Genomic DNA, 21,537 nt, shown 5'->3' on the forward strand with positions numbered 1-21,537 from the left:
TGGCCCAGCTGGTGTCAGAGGTCGTTTTACATAATCATTACTCTTTAATAACACTTTTTTGTTTTTAAATAAATGTTCACATATTCACCATACAGAGGAAAAGGGTGGAAAAAGCTGAAAACATACACTTCTTACTTCTTGTGCATATAAATAGTCCTAAACCCATCAGATTTGCTAAAACAGTCTCACTTAAAGTAGCATGATCTTCACACAGAATCCTCACTAGTCCTAGCATTAAAGAAACATGGAGATTAATCATGGAGAACAGTTGAGCTGGGTGCTAAATGCCTCATGTTTTGCATGCACAAACATTCCTGCAACTATTAAGAGTGCAAGAAATTAAGGGAAAGTTAGTGTAAATACATGCAAAGTCTGTAAGAAAGCATTTGCGTGATGAAGATCTTTAACACTGATACAAAACTTCATCTCTGCAAGTCAACTGCTCTTTCAAAAACTCACATTTTGAAGGAAAGCTATTTTGAAGTGTTCTAGCAAACAGTTCTTCACTGCTGCAGGGAGAGGGCTAGCTCTAGCTGCTGCATGAGAACGTGGCATCAAACACTCCTAGACACACACACACAGGCTTTCATTACAAAGGCAAAAAAACCCAAACAAACCAGTTTTGAGACTCCAGGTAGTGCAGTGAGCCTCTGCACCAACACTGGTAGTGGCAAGACTGGCAATGTGGAAGACTGGCACTCCCACACCCCCAAAGTTCACTTGCCCACTTTGGTTGAGCCCTTTCAGTGTGATCCCACTGAGCACCTGCTGGGACTTCTGATACAAAGCAGCAAGAGATGGAAGAATGGGCTGTATCCAAGACAAACTCACACTGAATCAGCTCACTCCACTCTACACAACCTTTGATATAAATAGATTCACTCTCCACATCAGCAATTCAGAAGATTTTTAAACATGAAAAACAGTTATAATGAGCCACTTGACATGCGTATGTCTTCCATCTGAGGTCCCCTTCAGGTTATTACTTGCAAGGTTTTCCCTAATATCCAGAACATTTTAACGGTCTGCTAATAAATACCTAGAGCCATTGTGCATTTTCAGTTTTTTCCCATCAGCAACTGTTTAACTGAGCAGAACCCATTCATAGTACAGACATCCATCCAACAGTTATGCATAGTAAGAATGGTATAGAGATACAGCCAGGACTGTAAATTCTGGCCCCAACACCTGCCAACCTCCAAGGTTCTCACAAAGCTGTATGTGTTGCTATTAATAAAAGTCACTTCATTAATCGTATCTGAAAAGTTACATTAAACTCTGAGGACTATCAGATGCCATTCTAAAAGAGTACCAAGACTTAATACTATTTTTATATGCTACTTTGAAGTATAAGCATGATGTTAACACCCACAGATGTACTTAAAAGATTCACTTCCCAGCCTCCAACTGTGAGAGGCAATAGCACTTCCAACTTAAGCCTTCAGGTCATCCTTAGCACTAATCAGTGATTTCAGTCAGAGTTTATATTCTAATACTGCCACAGGGAAATACCTTTCAGTTTTTATTTGTAAGGGGAAATTTACTGTCTGCTTGTGCCTTCTCTGCCCTCTAAATGTAGTCACCTTTTCTCCTGTTTCAAAGAGTTTCTCTAAAATAAGTCCTTAACAAAAAATGAAATAAGTTAGGTAGTTTAAAAAGCAGTATTATTAATCTAGAAAATTATAGCTATAAATTAGACTGACTGTAAAACTATATACACCTTCCAGAAAACTAAGACTAAATCCTAAATATCAGAATAATTGTATCAATTCCAACTATTCAGATCCATACACATTAGTGTTCAAGTGCACAGCTGAATAACTGTTGTTCCTGACTACAACTAACTGAGAAGGGAAAAAAGGTAAAATTCCTGACCAATATTGTTCACTAAACATGAAGATATCCCTAAAGCTTACTACATTATGATTGAGGATAAACCACTAAGTGGTCAATAGCTTTTGCAACAGCTGCAGGAAATAAAGTCATCTAAGGCTTAATCACATTAAAAGACTTTCCAGTTCATGGGGTTTTATTCTAGCTTCACTCCATCATCACTGGGAGAAAACAAAAACTACCAGCTCAACTATCCAGTATTTAAATTACAAAAGAAAATGAGGTGGTGTCACAGATGCTTCTGTAACACTTCTGCCTCGCCACAGCAGCAAAGCTAGTCCCTAATTATTTCTGATTTAGCAGATACTTTACACTTAGATATCCTAGTAACTGACTGAAGATGATAAAAACCTCAGTGTTCAGTGCAACCCAGGCTTGTCCTGTGGACAGGCGTACAGCACAACTATTTGCTAGAAGGAAGTGGTACCAAAAGGAGCAGCTGAGGAAACAGGGTTTGCTGTGACAAACATTCAGGGCCATTTGTCTTTTCCTCCTTTCAGAGTCATCATTTGCTACAGTGCTTTTCATTTGGTGAGGGCAGAAAGGCTCAACCACAGCAAACATGTTCTCTTTTTTGAAGACAAATTTTATTGTTGTCAACATTAACTCAGCTCTCCGATGGGGTTCCACTTTCCCCATATTGCAGTATTCCCCCAAAGAACAGTCTAAGTGCAGATAATCAACAATTCCAGCCCTCCTGACTTCAGAGGAGCTGTGACAATTTACACCAGCCCAGGATCCATGGTGAGACTGACCTAAGAGAGCTGCTCTAACACACGGCATCACTGTTCTGAATCAAGCACCAACAACACAGTAAAGCTGTTTCTTTTTTTTTTTAGTCAGAGTTTAAATCTGTTGAGTGTATTAACTGTCACATGTAGATGGCAAGATTGAAATTCTTGTTTGAGAAGTAACACATGAAATAGATTTGAGATGTTCTTAGAACACCAGGAGTATGATAAAATGTCAGCTTCTCCATTTTTGGACTCTTCTCTAAGCAGTGCCTGATTTGCACATGAGGACAATTTGTCAGGTTCACCATTCTTCTTGCTTTCTTCAGCTCCCCATAAATTAATACAAATCTTGTCTTTAAGGACTGTACTGGACATGCCATCCACAGAATGACCACTCCTCTGAGCAAACAGTTTTGAAGAAAACAGGAGCAGATGAAACATAAATCCAGTTTGTCTTCAGTGCAAAGCCACTGATTTTCATCATTTCTTTTAATTAAGGCTTCACCAAAAAAGATAGATATAGTACCACCTTTAATAGCTGAAAATTAGCACACTCCTTTCAAAACAAATGGTCCTGGAGTGACTTTATCTCTACCATCAATTGCCTTCCTGAACAAAGTAGTATCTCACTGGTGGCCCTGGCAAGTCTTCCTCTCCATCAGTCTCTGGAGCAAACGATACTGTCAAATCCACATACTTCTTATCAGCTGATGGTTTCACAAGCTTTTGCATCCTACAAGGAAATAAAGAACAGTTTAAGATATCAGGAGAACTGGCAGTGGGAGTTCAGGGCCAGGATGAATTTCACTTCTAACGATGAAGTCCAACATACTAAAAACCAGATTGAAGTGGAGAATAAGCCACCTTTGAATTTTGACACAAAACCTGAGGTACCTCCACCTGAGGTACAGTAAATAGTATTCCACTTTCCTTGACAGACTTCGCCCATTAGCGAGCTGTTACATTGTTCACGAACAAGTGCTCAGTTCGAAAATGAAAAATGTCCTATTTCGGATGGGATTCATCACCAACTTGATTTCTCTTTGGCATCCTACTGAGGTGCAAGGCAAAATGAGCTTTCTGTGCAGGGCTCTGGTCAGCAAGTAGGAGAAAATCCTCAGTCTACCAATAACGGCTGGTATTAACACATTATTAGGGAAACCCCCTTCAATGCAGACACTAGATACACAGTTCTGATGGAAAGCAATTCTGTTGCAGTCAAGACTCTTCAAGTCCTTGAATTTCAAAGGCAAATAAGCAATGAGGGGGAAAAACAGCCGGGACCTGGGACTTCTTCCTTCGTGACCACAATGTGAGTTTAAACTAAGGTAAGCTTGTCATTTCTAGCGCAACCCCTGCCCTTCACTCTCACCAGTCTCAAAGGTATGGCTATTGCTTGGCAGTTGCACAATACTGAAGTAGAAGGTAAATCACCTTTTCTTACGTATCTCTGGATGTCTCAAAATTATTTTCTTGCCAACTCAGATGAGAAATCATTTGTTTCTATTCCTCACAGGTCACTTCAAGAAAGATTTCCCTTCTGGTCATCCTTTAGCATGCAGGTCAAAAAGCTGCTTTCCCCAAAGCACTTGTTCCATCGCAAGAACACAAAGCATTAGCCTCTTCTCAGTAGAGATTCTGAGATCCATTTGCATGAGGAAACCTCAAGTTACAGACCAAGGCAGACAGCTATGTCTCTAAAATTTGCTTTTAAGAAGTATACTGACAGTCAACACTGTAAATCTGAAATGAAGACAGTCTTGCAACACTTGTCATATTAAGGAAAGGCTTTAAACACCTTAGGAAAAAACAAACATACAAGCAAGACCAAAATTTGCTGTGGAAATATCTTATGAAGATTTGGGACTGTTTGTAACAGAACCCCAAGCTGCTGTAACTACATGGAAAGCTTAAGCCAAGTCTCAGGGTAATAAGAAATCCTGATATTCACAAGAAGGTGGCTTCTCACCATACTTTTGTCTTCATTACACACCCTACTTGTTCAAAATTATTTATACAGCTGCAGGAGAAGGAATATAAACAATTTATTCTGAGGCAGGCTATAAACTCAGATCCTGGTCCAACAGGTTGTGGGGGTTTTTTTATAGGAAGAAATTACCTTTTTTCTTTCCATTAATGACTAGCAACTTCTCAGAGAAAACACTGCTGTCAGACACGCATCCTTATGATACAACCACTGAACATAATTTGTAGGTGCACTCATATCCTTGCATCCATTTTCCAGATATACTTACGTCAGTTTTAATCTTTTAATATGACCTGGCATCACAGGAACATACAGCATTTTGACTCCCTGTACAACCATAGTTGGTTCAATTCCATATTTCTCCTGGAATTCACAAATTTAAACTTATTAAAGGACTAGGGCAGCTGCACAAGCCAGCAGATACAACTATTGCTAATACCACAGCTAATTATTCAAAACCATAGAATCCCAACCAGAAAACTTGCAAATGCATGGACACTGGCAGAAGTTTTATTAAGATACATTTGAACCAACAGAATTAACAAAAAACTTGAAAATAGGCTTGGACACATTTACTTAGAGACATTCCCATTGATACTAATTCTCTCCAGAATTACTCCAGTTTAAACAATAACTTGGCAAAAGAAAAAAAAAAAAAAAGCCCAAACCAGCCACCCAAAACAAGAAAACCCTTTCCTCTCATCTTTTATTAACCCAGTACAACAGACGATAACTTACTCTGACAGCATTTATGAAGTCCAATAGAGTAAAATCCTCTTTCCCATAAATCGTCCACCTGTCCCAGATTGTAAATGATATCCCATTTCTGTTTTAAAAAGAAAAACATTGTTAGTTACTTTCCAAGGTAAACTCAGGCACTTCCCTTAAACACGTATTGAAGAATTGCTATCTCTTCTAGCAACTTGCTGTTTTATCTTGAGCAAAAAACCTCTTCCCTCTCTGCTGCCTTTTCTCCAGCCCTTTGACCCAAGGACAAGACACAGTAAGAGCTCTGAGTCAACATGGTATCTGGCAATGAACTTCCTGAGCTTTCAGACCTACTGAAAAATAGCTTTTGTATTGACCAAGACACAGAAGCGTGTCCAGTGTCAGCAGACAGGATGTTTATTAATAACTGTGCCGCACATCTAACTCCTCTAGATTTTGAAACCCTAGCTAGCCACGGCTTCCACTGAAAAGAAATTTAAGCTCTTAAAAAAAATCACTATTTTTAAAATTAGGACAGAAGAGTACGTGATGAACTTTCCAAATGGAAAGTTCTTGAGCAATGCATTCTAGGACACTCTTGGCAGTACTAAGACCTTACACCTTTAGCAGTGTATGCTCTGCTAAGGCTCTTACACCTTCAGCAGTACATAGTAAAAAGATAACAGAGTTTGATGGCAAGCACTAAGTGATTCATTATCCTTTCAAGTTTAAAGAACAACCAAAAAAAATAACTTTCCAATATATAGAACATTTAATTGGAGTATGACCCTGAACTGTGGTTCCATCACAGTTCTGCTACGTGAGCACATAAGGCCTTAGTCTGGTTGTTGACTTAGTAACTACACAAACGTTGCACTTCTTGTACTGGTTCACCAAGTCATAAGCGTCAAATAGCAGGTTTCCAAATACCGCCCTTCTGCCGCTGTCCTTCCTACCTGATTTCTGTTCTTTTTACTTCAGCAGTTTCTGTAAAGACCATGATGGGAATGGCTAAGTTCAGAAAACAGTTCTTGTATGCCGCAGCCGGGTAGCCACCCACAACTTTGAGGAGTTCCAGTGCAACCTGCAGCAAATAAGAATCACACAGTTCCATGAGACCAAACACTGGTTTTAGGTACTATGTGATCAGCACTAGTTTAGTTAAGAGGCCAGCAATGAATATAAATAAATATAATAAATAATGCCTTTGACAACTGGCATAGTAAACCACATCTGGAGATGCAACCCAAATATGCCATCAAGAAATTGATTCTGTCACTGCTAATAAAAATATTTAAAACATTCAAAGCATTCCTAATACAGAACTCTTACCAAATTGTTTAACTCAAGACATCTCCACAAAACATGCAGTTCTGCTGAGGTGCACAAATGTGAACTACCATAGAATAGATCCTTTTCACTCCTGACACTGGCACTCTAACAGAAGTTAGTAATAATTACAGAAAACAAACCAAAATGCTGATCTTCAACTCCTCTTTCTGGTCAGCAAACCAGAAATTAGAGCACTAAGAGCTTAAAACGGCTAGATCCAAGAGCGATGTTTCGTACTAGTACATGAGAAAAAACAATTACGTTTGAAATAAGCCCATTTCTTTAATGAGGCTCCATCATGATAGTCTTAATCAATATCCAGACAACAGTGGGTTTAGGCAAGGAAGAGCAAGAGAAAGCGACATGCATTTTAAGCATTTTAAAAAGCACACTCACCAGCCCTGACACTGCAGCAGTAGCTGTTGCAATTGCAGGAATAATCTTTCCAGCAATGCGCTTTGTTTTGAACCGATCTGCTTGTTCAATGTTGTACATCTTGGCTCGCAAGTTTGATGCTGCTGTTATGAAATCTATATGCCCATTACTGTCGTCATCTTTTTCAAAGGAGATAGGCTTCATTTTCAAGTCATCTGCTCATGAAACCAAAAAAGGAGCAAAAATTATTATTAGAAAACTGAAGGGGTCCTAAACATACATTTTATGGAACTAGAACCTTGAATTAAAAATTTCATATTTTGGAACTTGGTGCCTTACTTAAAACTTGCTTTCCCTTGCTAGAAGCAGATATGAAAGAAGTGTCAACAGAGCTCCGCAATTTTATTTTCCTTGCAACACCAGGAAGAGATTTTTGGACAGTCCTACAGATGTTTCTTATGTACCCACCTTGCCATAGCTCCCTCCTGTGAGAATTCCCTCTATAAGCTTTATCTGTAACCATTTCAGTGTGGACTCCATAGCATGGGAGGCAGAGATTAGGGCTGACTCTCCATGGGGTTAGAGCTAAGCTAATCTTTCCCCTCTACGTTCACAGGCTAAAAATATATGCGTGCAGTTGTTGCCCAATGACCTCTTCACGTGGCCAAGCACAAAAATGGGATTTGAGTATCCCCATTTTAACATATCTAGAAGATGCTGAAGACGACTTTAAAAGACTTCACAATTCAGGGTAATTTCAGATTGATTCCTTTAAGTTCCACCTCTCAGCCTTCTCATACCAGAATAATTTTCAGTCCATCTGCAATTTAGTTGGCCATCAGGGCTGTACTTAGATGCAGGTATAACAGAGACCCCTAAAACTTGCAGGAATCTCAGAAATACAGAAACATATGGCAATATCAAGCAATAAAGAGTTATCTGCATGGCACTTCAGAAATCAGCTATTTGCTTCTTGCAGAATTACAGAACTGCTTTACCCAAACAAAGACGCAAACACCATGCTGCTGGCAGCGCAATCGCAAGATGCTGCTCAGCTGTGACGCTGGTTTATACTACTCACTTTCCAGAGCTTCGTTGGACAGTATAGACTTCTCCAGCTGGAAAATAGCATTCCTTTCATCCTCACTGCTGACTGGAATATGATCTGGTTTTCTTGCAGTTTCATCAGTCTGTACAACCTGCAAGTTGTGTGCAGTGCTTGAGCAACACATGAACTCCATGCAGCACAAATGTGAAGTGTACTAGATGCCCTGGCTTCCCTGCAGTGTTCCCTCCCCAGTTTAAGAGAGACATACACTTACTGAAGCAAGCCCAGCCAAGGGCCACATAGACCATTAAGGGACTTGGAGCATCTCTCATACAAGGAAAGGCTGAGAGAGCTGGGACAGTTCAGTGGGACCTCATCAATGTGTAAAAATATCTGATGGGGGAAAGTACAGACGGCAGAGCCAGACTCTTTTTGACTAGTACCCAGTGACAGGACAAGGGGTTAAGGGCACAAACTGCAAGACGCAAAATTCCAGAAGAAACCTAAGAAAACAACTTTAAAGAAAAAACAATTAAACCGAACAACCAAAATTGTGAGGATGGTTGAAGAAGAGGTAGCCAAGAGAGGCTGTAGAGTCTTCATCCTCAAAGATATTCAAAGCTTGAAGGGACACAGTCCTGGATGACCTGCCCTACCTGCCCCTGCAAGGGGGTTGAACTGGGCAGTGCCCAGGGGTCCCTTCCAACCTCCACCATTCTATGATTCCGAGCCAAAATATCGTTTTTTCCTCACAATGCAAGCATTCATGAGACAAATGTTAACACTGGACAAGAAAATATGAAAACACTCTGAATATTTGCTAATTTTAAATGATGACTAATGTCAGCCAATGCACAGTAATACTTAAGCTGTTTTGAAGGTAACACTTCAAAAATAAACATAAAAGTAATGACACATCCTTAATATTACCAAGAAAGAAATAAAAAATTTACACTAGTCTAGGATTGCTTTAAAGTTCCTTATGAGTAATACTTTATTACTTTTATTAAAGTAGTACAGAATCGCATAAACTTTAAAAAAGCTTGTGAACTTACAATCAGACCCATGCATGGAAAACAATGCCACAAATTACTTGCAAAAGACAAACCCCCCATATCTTGCATTTAGCATCCAATACACAGATGTCTTAGCTATATCCAGTTAAAGCAGTCCTGTATGCCACGTTCTTGTTTTCCCAAAACACATTTTAATTTGTATTTGGTTTTGATCAGCATCAACGCAAGTAGTTGGAGATGTGAGACACTGCTGGTGGATTTGTTTTTTCTTTAAAGTAAACATCATACTTACTTTGTTTGAAGGTCTGAACTCTGGTACCTTCACAGCTGAAATTATCTTCAAAATAGTTTCCTCTGACAAATCCTGTTATGGTTTAGAAGAAAAACAATTAAAACACATGTCAACTCAAAAAGCCCCCCAACAAAAACACTGTATATGCTGTAGCATTTCAAAGAATACAAAAACATCCCACAAATATTCAATGTTTTCATGAAACATCATGACTGGAACACCAAGTGACATTTCAGTTGCTATAGTGAACCAGAGAGGTGTGAAGCATTTGAAAACTGAACACAACTGAATAGTGAATGTGACTTACAGGAAGATCCAATGAGAGAGAAAAATAAAAAGGGTAACAAGAAAAACAAAGGATAAGTGACACCTCTGGCTACAAATAGTGAAAAATAAACTCCCAGACCTTAGCTAAGACACTTTAAAAATGCCTTAAAAGAGATCTTTCAGATCAGTTATTATATTAGACAGGAAACGGAGTCCATCAAAATAGGAGTATCCAAGTTCAGTGCTTACTGAAAATACCTAATACACTAGTCATTTCTTTTCCACATTAGGAATTTAAATAAAGATGACCAAGTGCACACAGTTGCTGATCAGCCAGCACTGAAGGACAGATTACTTGCAGAATCACTTTAGTAAGTTCTTGGAAAGAACTGGCAACTGGACATCAGACCAAACCAGAATATGTACATCCACGTTATGAGATGGGACCACTGTTACAGTATGGATTACCTTCTCTGTGACAGGAACACAGTACACTGTTGCAAAGAGTTTTGCTGCACTCACAATGAAACCGTAGTGCCTGAAAAGAAAAAAAGGAAAAGGAAAGGAGGAAGATAATTTTTGTTTGGTTTTTTTACTTCAGTTGCCCAGAAGAAGGTTTGCAACCACATTCAAAGATGTCTCAAATACACACAGAAACAGGATTTCCAGCCTTCGGCACAGTCTAATACAGATGACACATTTGGAAGGACTCAGATGTCCTCTCCAAAACTAAGAAAACTCTGAGTGCAGACTTTTTTACCGAAAACCACGTTTCTTAAACCTCTGCAGTCAAGAAAGTAACGACAAACACTCACATGACATGTGATAATAAAAAGCTTCATCTCAGAAATACTTTCGTATTTGCCATTATCTCAGTTTTCACCCAAACTAAGAATGGCAATCCAGACAGTTTCTCAAAGCAGGTGTAGATGCGCAGCAGATCAAGGCTTTTCAACCCTTCAACTGCATCAATTTTTTAAATTATCTGTAATACTCAAGCCATCTAGATCAGACCCAAATCATGATGAAGAGGTCTCTTCACTAGGTCATTTTGGTTAGTCAATTTACTTTGGCACACCCTACATTTTATCACAGGGGTAGGAGAATCTGACAGCAACAAGTCAGTAATTCTGTCATCACACAATACATGAAACAGGTTGTTGTAAGACATTTCACATTTTATGTTGTCAGGACTTCCCACAGCACCCTCAAATCTCACGTCAGTGAAAGTTAAATTACCTGCAGTGAAAGCGTGAGACAGTTCACCAAATCTGCCACGGCAGAAGACTACGCACTAGTACCTGTCAAGTACCAGCCCAAGTTCTTGTGCTATGAAGCTGCTGTCTTGCATGTTCTGCTGTGGGTGAGTTTTACAGGATATTGTAAAATGTTATCAGAGGCAGTATCATACTTACAAAGGATCACTACCTTCAAACTTCACTGGGAAAGGTGGCCTCTTTGGTGACTGCCAAAACAAACCTGGGAAGAAGACAGAGTTAAGATGAAATCCTAGGGAATCAGGAACAGCAAGGCATGATGTACGTCATGAACTCACAACAGGCACCAAGGGGCATTTGTACTTACTCCCGTCTTTTAATCGTGTATCAAGGGGAAACGAATGAAGGAGCTGAAGAGCCTAGAGGAAACGTCAGAATAGCTTTAGTAATTTGTCATATACAGACTGACATGACCACACTAAATCACACCTTTTTATTAATGATGTGAAATCTCCATACAGTTTTTTAGACATTCAAACACAGTTGAATTTAACAAGTTTGAAAAAAACATTATGTAAGACGCCTGTGTTGAGATGGAGAACTTAAAGACACAAGTACTACTAGACAACAGAGTGACTTGCCCTTCCTGACAGTCAATGACAATGTCATCTCATCTGTCCAAAGCCCAAGCAAGACACTTAATCCAATGAGCAAAGTGTTCCCCTGACCCTGCTGTCATTTTAGGATTCATGCATGCTGATTCACAATTGGGAATGCTGTGTTTATTTCTCAACATGACAACTACCACCAGGGTTTCCATACATACAGATACTATACATTTATAATTGCACACCACCACCACGATGACATCTTTCCTACCAAATTGCGCACACACACTTTAAGCAACACTGTGGACCAGATATTCAGAATGACAGGCTCATATTTTGGTCATCTTTTCTGTGAAATCTTTGAGAAAACCAGGGATATGAAGATGAGTTCAGTAACAAAAGTTTAGTGGGAAAAAAAAGCCACTATCCTTTAGCAAAAGGCATTTGATAATCCTGCTGCTCTGGAAAAGTGCCAAGAAAACTGCACAGAGACTACTGAACAGAGCCACTAGGAATGAGTTAACAGACCAGACTTAAAAGCTCTACAGTAAAGAGAGGAAGGAATGCAGCATTTTTGAGTTTCAAGCAAAGTTTGTTATTTATGAAGAAAAGATCAAGCGCATGCAAAGACTCAGACACCCAATTATTAGGGATACCCAGTTTTCTGAAATCCTCATCAGTCAAGCACAACCTCATTTCTAGGTCTTACCTACTTACCTTATGGCTAAAATACTTCTCAAATTTTACTCTTGCTAGTTCCACACATTGTGTCCAACTTCGGGGTCTTCTACTGAGTGTTTTAATAACATGAAAACAGCCTTCTAAGCTCTCCCCTGATTGTATTCTCTAGATAGAGAAGGAAATATGAAAATGTTAAAAAACAGACAAGATTCCTCCCAATCTAGTCCAACGGTAATTACAGTTTTAGTAAGTTACGGGCAAAATGAAACAGTGGATTGCTTTGTGAAATGTTATCCTTTATGTGATCCTCTCCACTGGGTTTTTTCCACAGGTGCTGTATTCTACTTGATATATTTCCACCAGCCCTGCTAACCATAAGCCATTACAGACTCAAAAGAAAAAATATTAAACAACTGAGTCTGATATATTACACAGTTGAATTCACTCAAAACTATGTTTTCCCTTCATTTGTGGCAGATGGTTGCGCAGCATGATATCTACTATACACTTGCTAGCAGTGCTTCAATATTCCTGATATTTTTATATCATGTACAGAGCACACACGAGCTACAGAAGCAGCCCCTGCACAAGACTTCAGTTCTTAATTATGAGAGACAGCAGAAATTCCCATTCAAATGAAAGATCAATTAATGACATGGCCAAACAGGTGTTTGGGTTTTCTGAATAAAGTTAGAAAATAACCCAAAACTCACTGAAATTAAATGGAAACAAATTCCATAAAACATTAGTTCAAACCCTGTATTTTACCTTGGCAACATTCTCCTACCTGTAAAACTTCTTCTGCAGATGGGTATGTTTGCCAGAATTTGTTAAACAATGAAGGCTTGTGAGAAAATAAACTTTCAAACTAAAAAATAAAAAGAAAATATCACATTTTGCGAGGAGTATTTCAGATGCCCCACTTCTCCAAATACACAGTAAGTTATGATGAAAGTTTATTCCCTTACCTTGTCTCTTGCCCACTGTATCGTATGCTCAATGGCAGCTGGGAAAGACTTCAAGGTGCAAAAAGGTATTTCTTCTTCTGGTGGATCCCGCTATAATAAAGGAGAATTGTGGGTAAATGCAGGTTTATTAAAGTTTCTTGCTAATAATAGCACGAAGACTAGACTGTGTAAACTTAAAACTCCACTGTCGTAAAATACAAGGTTACTTAGAACAAAATTTGTTTTATGAAAACTAAGGTATGACTTCTTGTTTATGAAGAATAGTCTAAACTCAACACTTGAAAAACAACCAGTGAATTTCTACCTTGCGAAGGCAGTTTCACAAGAACTTAGAGGGACACTGCAGGCGTCTGGAGGTTCTTTTCCCGCTTCCCCAATCAAACAACTGTTATGCACACTTGGAGAAACTGGCAGACCAATGCCTACTTGTATTTCTCCTAACTGCCTGTGGAGGTGATTGTCACCAAGAACCAAATGAGCAGGCAGAAAGGAGTTTAAGAAAGACACCCACCAGTACAACACCTGTTTGCAATCACGTTGCAGGACTAGATTCTTATTTAGAAGACAGATTTAAAAGAAAAAAAAAAGTCAGTCCCTTGGAAACACTTCAGAATTAGGACTTTTTCCAAAGTTCGCATTTTACGATTCATATAATAATTATTTCCTAATAGTACTGACCCTCAGTAACTTATGAGCCACTTCGATATATAAATGATTACATTCTCAGAGGGCATTATGGGACTAGCTACTGAAGGTAAACTATGGCCTTAAAACACTTACATGACTATTATAGGACTCTGTCAGATGAGGCACAATAACTTCTGTGTGTCCTTTCGTTCCCATAGTTCCAGAGTCTATCAGAGGACGCAGGTTTGCTACACAGCGACTGACACAGAAAGACACAGACTGTCAGGATACAGACTGATCACCACGCTCTTGCCTTGCAGACATAACTGGGATGTAGCCAGAACTGACTCCAGGAGCCTTCAGAAGAGCAGAAAGCTTGCACCAAACTCAGGAAAAGAAGGGCTTAAATAAGAAGAGCTTTTTCAAGATAGATGAGGATACCATAAACCTGAGCCAATCTGGATAAGAAGCATTAGTAATTCTATTTAAATGTAAACATCCCTACTTATAAATTTAAATACATACTCTCATGCATAAGAGCAATTCAGCCTTAAGACTGTCACAGTATTCTCCCCCTCATCAGAGCTAGACAGCTATTTATTTCCAAGAACTCACTCCCAGGCTCTCTGCTACGTGACTTGTATGAGCCACACAACAGTAGAACTGGTTTCCACCAAGAGAATGAACCCCTTCTGCCCCCCAGCCAGCATCCCTTATCAAGAAGCAAGAGAAATCTGAGCAAGTTGCTATCAGATCTTACAAGCAGTTGCAGATCGGGAAGATTAAGAACCAAAAAGCAGAGTTCAAGTAAGAAAGTGAAAAGCAGCCCTTGCTTCCTTTCCACAACCCACCTATCAATGTATCTCCGTGCCTCAACATTGTCCAACGCTGTCACAATCACATCTTGCTTGGTATAGAATTCATCGCTGTACGTGTTCTCAGTGGCTGGACAAACTTTGTTAACATAGGAGTCAATCTTTAAGTGAGGATTGATGTTCAGAGTTGCTTCTGCTGCAGTATAGCTTTTAGGTTTCTGAAATTATAAATACATACATATATATATAAACAGTATCCAGATAAAGAGCATCTGGGACACAGAAGTATCGCCTTCATTTGCTCACCAGACAATTAACTTTGATAGAAATGTTAGCATGCAAAACATACAACAATGGAAATTCTTTAATCATACACCTCCCTCACAAATCAATGCTGTCTTAATCTAGTTTTTAGTTTTATTTAAAGTAGCAGGTCAGAGACCACAAGGTGAAAGTGCTTAAATGGTGCAGCAGAAATGTATTGAGTAACTGGAACTGATACCACATGCTCTCAAAGTGCCATAAGAAAGGAGCAGTTCACGACTGTCAGCGGATAAACCCATTCGTTACCGTGACTATCTCTATGCAGCACAAACACCTGTGAATAATCACATTACTGCAAGGCATTCCACACAAGGCTCATTTCAAAAGTTAAACTGGAATAGCATTCTTCACCTGTCTGACGCTTCTACCCATTTTAAAATGCTACATTCAATTATCTAGGGGTCAGCACTTAAAACGCCAGAACCCAAGACAGCATGGTTTCTGAAACCTTGCAGAGTTCACGTTCCGTTTATCCACCTGAAATGTAATTTGTTCCCAGATTTGCTAGACATAAACAGGAGGCAGAAGATTCAGCTGCTGGGTTTTGGGCAGGGGAATCCCTTTTCCTCATTGCTGGCAAATCTGAGCCACTTCTTTTATTTTGTGCTGTGTTTGCTAGTACAGGGATTTTCTCTCTGCTTCTAAGAAAATAAAAATTCTGTACCACCCATTTACTGAACATACATGTTTTTTCCCCAAGCTATCTTCCAGCTTAATGAAGACTGGATTAAGACAGAATATAGCAATTTAGGTCAAGTCCCATTAGCTGTAGCATTTCTATTGAGAACACTTCTGCCTGCTTTTTTGTTTTGTTTTATTCTCCCTGAATTTCAATAGTATACTAAAGCATTTCTGGCATATTAACTCATTGCAGCTTCCTCTGCAGCACAGTGTTCGGCGCCCAATTTTTCTTTGCAAGTTCAAGAGATTTCATTCGTCAAAAATACCAGTAGAAATAAAGATCAGACCAGCAAGTTTTCTCGATTGATACTGGTGACAAGTGGGGTGCCAACATAGTCTAGGTATTGTTTTAAAAGATACTGGGTTTTGTTACAGCCTTTAACTCTTTTCTGGACAGAAGTACATATGCCCACAAGTTTAGCTCTCAGAGGGGACACAGGACAGGGAAACAGAACAACAATTCAGAAAGTGTATTGAACAAAAAAACCTACCTGTATGTGATGAGGTCGAAAAAGAAACTGCCTGTTCAGGTTGGATTTCTCTATCAAGTCTGGATCTGTAATTGTAACCTAAGTCAGAAGGGGCAAAAGCAACAGCTGAAGTTATAATTTAAGTGTATCACTGAGCAACAACCTGGATGAAATCTCTACAGAAGCTTGTCAAAACAAAGCATTCCTGTTGGCATCCACTGTGGCTAACAGCTCTGCCTATATTAACACTGGCTGATTAAATTTTGGTTTAAAATCCAAAATACACCAAGACTGCTCCACATAGGTTCTGCTTCTAATTGCACACAATTTCTACTCTGTGCTGGGGTCATTTTACACTCTGCAAGGAGATCAATCTGAAATAAGGCTTAGGCTTTTAAAATGTTTAAGTAGTCTAAAGTATTTAATTATTCCTTGCCACATAACTTTTTAATAAGCAAAGTTAATGGGTGACTTACCAATCCTTTGTCTTGTCCAGTACCAACACCAAGAAGTGCAAAGTTTTTTAGCATTTCACAGCCAATCGCTCCACAGCCAACCTAAAGAAAAATCACATTTTTTGAGTCAGAAATGCAAGTGAAAACCATAAAGACAAGTATAATAGACAAGTCCCATCACAATTTTGGACCATTTATTCTGCAGCTGCACCCATCAGGGTTGCTCTCACTACTTTGAAGACAGTGGACGTTAGCTGTGTCCACAGAGCATTTGCAAAAGTCAGTCATACTCACCAAGAAAACATTCAAATAGTGCAGCTTCTGGCACAGAGCGTCTCCAATACAAGCCCTCAAGGCATCATATCTATCTCCCCTACACAGGCACAAGAGAGAAAACCAGAGGAGTGGTTCAGCTGCCATTTATCATGGTAGTATCACTGATGCCAAACTGAACTTTGACACAAACCAAGAGAATCAGACCTATATATCACACCCTATAATCCCTGTTCTTCCCACGCTCAAACAGGACACACATTCTCAACCCCAAACCCCTCCCTCCAGCAAACTGCTCAGAACTAACTTTAAAAGACATCTTCCCAGCCTGCCTGAGACTCAGATGTGAAAAGCAGATAAAACAGCAGATTGTACTTATATTTACCGTGGGAGAAATTCTTCAGAGCCCATCTTTTCTAGAGGTGTTACAATGTCTAGCATATCTATATACAGCTGTAAACAAAAGAAAAAAAACAACATAGTAAAATCCTGTGAGAAACACCGTTATTTTTGTTTAAAAAACAAAGTAGATATTTCCTATGTATAAGAGTCTAGAAATTTAGAAGCACTAAGATTTTACTGTCAGTGGAAGACTATGCAGCATTCAGTTCCCCACGGTTCTCAATTTCAGCGAACAGGAAAAAGCACCTGGACACAGAGGAAAACAACTCACTGCAATCTGAGTCACAAGCTTTTGATTTCTGAGAGGCACATTACCCCTCCAAATCCTCCAAATTAGGGTGTGAAATTTTTCAATCTGACTTTATTCTGACACTTGTCCTGAGAGTCTAAAAGCACAGTTCTTGTGTACAGTAGCTTGGGCTGGCAACTGGACTTTATCGCACCTTTGCAGCCATGCACCCTCCTTGCTTGTGGGGAAAAAAAAAATGTGATGCTTGAACCCGAAATATGGAAATTTTAACTAAAACTGGCTACACTTTCATTGTACACATAAAACCATCATATTTTTTCCTAAACTAAGTCTCAAGTCTCTTTTTTTTCCTGTTATAGAAGTTGTTCAGGCTATTTTGATCATACAGCATTTACACACAATCATACATTTGTACCATCACCATCAAAATAAAGACACAAAAACAAAACCAGCCTCACCCACTGCTGCAATGGAGAAAATTTTCCTGTCACTGCTTTCAAGACTTCCTGGCTAGCAACGCCACCCACTGCTGCAGCCAGAGGGGCCAGAAACCCCTGAGCAGTCCTAGACAGCCATTTCACTACATTTTCATCCACTTGAGGCTGAAAAATAAGACATAATAAGAGATTTAGCCCTTCAATCGAGGAAATTAGTGCTCAGTGACACAGATTGTTGTTCTTCAGGAAAAGACAGAAAAATTATTTCACTCTGACTAGCAAAACGGTTTCCAGACAAGGCAGATCCACTGTATGCCCTGTACTTCTAACAAGCAGTTATCTAAAAACCATATTCACCCAGCCACAGAATTCAGCCTTCATATAAGGTGAATATTTGTTTGAACCTGTGCTGAAACACTATCCTGTTTCCTTACACAGCCTTCAGAAAGCCAACCGATCCATATAAAGATGGATACAAAGAGCAGAACAAGGGCCAACAACCAAAGCATGACCTTTAGGCAAGTAAATGAGCACAGCAAAATGACTCATAATGACGCTGATTTGTTACTCACTTTGTTTTCCAGTGTTTCACTTATAGACATGGCTATTTTCAGCATTTCCTCAGCATCTTGAAGGCATCTAGACACCCAGGTAGAAACAATAATGATCACTTAAACATTCCAGAGTCCTTCTAGGAAACACAACCAATGGAGAACAAAGCACTGGGTACAGTAGCAAGAGTTTGGAAATTAATAATGGCTTTAACATTGAGCATTAAAGAATTATTAGCTCAAGAACAGGACTCTCAGTGGAGAAGCACCTGTGCAAGTCCAGTCTTAAGATTTACACTTTGTAAGCAGTTTTGTCTTGTTTAACCCAAAATTAGGCACATCAAGAACTACAGCCGAAAAAAAACAACCTGAAAAAGATAAACAAATCCTTCAGACCTTTTAGAAAAAATCTGTAAGCTACAGGGTAATTCAGGAATCACTGAAACAACTTTTCCATATTAACCCCACAATGTGAAGAAAGTGAAACACAGAAGAACTTCACCAGAAGGATTTTCTCTCTAGCTGGGCCCAGAAAGCGCCATTGCTATATTGGCAAAGCCCTGTTAACCCACACATGCATCAGGTAACATTTTTCATCTAAATTTCAGCTTATTGTTTCTATGTTATCAGACAAGGTGCCCTGCTGCACATCAAACCAGTAACTACAGTAAAAAGAGGGATCTGTCCGATTTAAGGCCTTGTGAACACGAAACTGCTGCATTACCCAATGTTGGGTCCACGACCAAAGTTCTCCTGGAAGTGGTTCAAGGCAAGCATGGCAACATGGGTCTGCAAAGGTGCCTGTTAAAAAAACAGTAGCTGTTGATCAGTTAGAAACACGAGAAAACTGAAGGAAATAAAAGCAACTATTTGAACTCTTCTGTTACCATTTCACTTCCTTGTTTCTTAGTCATTTCACTCCAAAAAAGTTTTTAAATAGCATTAAAAAGTGAATTTGAAACACCTTACAGGTGCTCTTACAAACTAAGTTTGTCAAGTATTACTCAGTAACAATGCAAAACCCTTCACTCACATTCAGCACCCACTTCAACTGAGTCCAGTGAAAGAGTCCCCAAAAGAATTCAGTGCTGAAATTGCAAAATGCAGCGATCTTTTTTTAATTAGACCGCATTGCATTTTGCCAAACCTCAGTACCAAAGCCCAGCATTAAGGATCAAAAGTAGAAAATCTGAACAGGGAAGTCAGAGTTTGCATCATCAAACAACAACAAAAATCATTACATCTACATTTTTTAGGTTAAAATTTTAATGAGCCTGAGACTTATGGGCCTTGCATGTCCATAATATTTCACCAGAACTGTACTGGAGGCAAATACTGCAAGCTTCCTCTCAGACTTGAAAAATACCTCTGAATCTTTTTCAAACTAAAAATAAAGTTCTCACACTGTTCACTCCAGCTCCCAACCAACATATGATCCACTTCTGATTATCCAAGCTTTGATTACAATGCGATTTTTACCAACCAAACATCATTAAATACAGAAAAAATCATTGTGTCACTTGCAAAATTTACACTCCCATGAATTAAAGACTTATCAAAACCCTGAGACTTTAAACAGCAAAGGAGGCTGAGAGATGCATATTCAATATAGTTGGTGCAGATCATAAATAACAAGCTTCCACGACAATCTAAACCATAATGTATATTCTGTGTGACCACACAAACTGATACCCAGCTCTTATTTCACCCTTTAAACTTATATTTAGCTACCACAGAATAGAGTTAGGAAATTATATTGTTATATATGTAAAGCTGCAGATTACATTCCACATAGTTTTAACATTCAAGCACTGACACCCAAATCCCCACAAGCTAATTACCTCAGGCTTGCTAAAATCCACAACAAGGCATAATGGATTTGTTAGCTGCTTCTCCAACCGTTCCTGGAAAAACAGCATTCACAATTACAACATAGCCACTTAGGGACATGACAGTCACTGCTACCTGACAAAGCAATTCCTGGAGAGACTAAGAACCAAATATCCTTTCCTACTAGCATTTCTATAACACTGTTAATTAATGCCGCGGAAGATGCATAAAATAATAATGTACTGCAAGTTTTGTCAATCACATGTGTCAGATATATTTCACATTCTGGTGCCAAGACTCAATTTCTGAAACAGCTCCAAGGTTGCCTACCAGAGATTTTATAGGCAACTGGTGGCTGGTGGCTTGTAGAATTCCCCAGCTCAGCAAGAGCTGGAAACCACTGCTGCACAGAGACAAGCTACTGAGCTGAGCGTTCTCATAGCAGAAGCAGCTGGTCCTCACTCCAGCTCTTCAGAAGAATTTGAGGGCAGTCAGGACCTGTTATCTGTGGGGCCAAAAAGGCACACAGCACCCCGTAGCTTGCAACCCTTCTTATGCAAACTCATCCAGCTGTTTCTTCTCGGAACATCGCCAAGAACCCACATATTTGTAAGCCTTCATGGAGTCCGCAACAGTACAGGAATAGGCTGCCCATATTTTTTTTTCTCTCTACACTGGCAGGTAACTTTGTAGTATTTCCTGCTTTCTACAATTTAGTAGATCAGTATAACTTCTCCTACCCAACAAAACTCGTGTAAACTCAAACTGCAGGTAACCAAATAATGTATCTTCTGAATTCTGCTTCCAGTACTCAGACCATTAACACTCAGGAACCCGGTTATGCCAAATGCACACTCACAAAGTAAAGCATCTTGGGTGCCTTCACTTGGACAGCAATGCCTCCATGTAGGTAAGGCTCCATGTCTGATGTATCGCCAATGCTGAAGGAATAAGGTGACACCACTGAAAAGAGACAGTGACTGATAATTAAAAGTTGCAGTGGATAGGTGTACCTGCTTTAGCAGAGGGTTGGACTAGATGATCTCCAGAGGTCCCTTCCAACCCCAACCATTCTGTCATTCTGTGTAATTCTGTCTACAAGAAAGTGGGTTTTTGCCAATGCATTTCGTGCTGTAATTTTGTAGTGTGCAACTGATCTGTTATGAAATAAGCTTTTTAAAGTGGCAGCAGATTTAGCGAGAATTCTGATGACCACAGCTTTGTAACAAAAATGAAATCACTCTGTTTCATTTAGCCTGTGCAAAGCAGTGCCCAGTGTACTGCTCAGAGTTGGAT

General features: G+C 39.4%; 1 protein-coding gene across 2 annotated transcripts in view; it reads right to left on the reverse strand.

Annotated features, from left to right (window-relative positions):
* Positions 1–2,435: 2,435 nt before the first annotated feature.
* The window catches only part of UBA6 (ubiquitin like modifier activating enzyme 6), a 30,394-nt gene continuing 11,292 nt past the window's right edge, over positions 2,436–21,537 (reverse strand). For both annotated transcript variants that reach the window (XM_065634383.1, XM_065634382.1), the window contains 24 exons: positions 21,101–21,204; positions 20,253–20,315; positions 19,136–19,212; positions 18,433–18,499; positions 17,882–18,025; positions 17,157–17,224; positions 16,793–16,871; positions 16,520–16,600; positions 16,065–16,142; positions 14,605–14,786; positions 13,907–14,012; positions 13,127–13,216; positions 12,946–13,026; positions 12,195–12,323; positions 11,237–11,288; positions 11,068–11,131; positions 10,121–10,190; positions 9,386–9,457; positions 8,111–8,228; positions 7,051–7,244; positions 6,279–6,406; positions 5,353–5,440; positions 4,883–4,977; positions 2,436–3,360 (listed from right to left, as the gene is read on the reverse strand). In XM_065634383.1, coding sequence (XP_065490455.1) covers positions 3,225–3,360; positions 4,883–4,977; positions 5,353–5,440; positions 6,279–6,406; positions 7,051–7,244; positions 8,111–8,228; positions 9,386–9,457; positions 10,121–10,190; positions 11,068–11,131; positions 11,237–11,288; positions 12,195–12,323; positions 12,946–13,026; positions 13,127–13,216; positions 13,907–14,012; positions 14,605–14,786; positions 16,065–16,142; positions 16,520–16,600; positions 16,793–16,871; positions 17,157–17,224; positions 17,882–18,025; positions 18,433–18,499; positions 19,136–19,212; positions 20,253–20,315; positions 21,101–21,204 — 2,366 coding nt within the window. In that variant the 3' untranslated portion in view covers positions 2,436–3,224. The remainder of the gene's footprint in view (positions 3,361–4,882; positions 4,978–5,352; positions 5,441–6,278; positions 6,407–7,050; positions 7,245–8,110; positions 8,229–9,385; positions 9,458–10,120; positions 10,191–11,067; positions 11,132–11,236; positions 11,289–12,194; positions 12,324–12,945; positions 13,027–13,126; positions 13,217–13,906; positions 14,013–14,604; positions 14,787–16,064; positions 16,143–16,519; positions 16,601–16,792; positions 16,872–17,156; positions 17,225–17,881; positions 18,026–18,432; positions 18,500–19,135; positions 19,213–20,252; positions 20,316–21,100; positions 21,205–21,537) is intronic.

Source organism: Caloenas nicobarica, chromosome 4, assembly GCF_036013445.1.
Source record: "Caloenas nicobarica isolate bCalNic1 chromosome 4, bCalNic1.hap1, whole genome shotgun sequence".
NCBI classification, from domain to species: domain Eukaryota; kingdom Metazoa; phylum Chordata; class Aves; order Columbiformes; family Columbidae; genus Caloenas; species Caloenas nicobarica.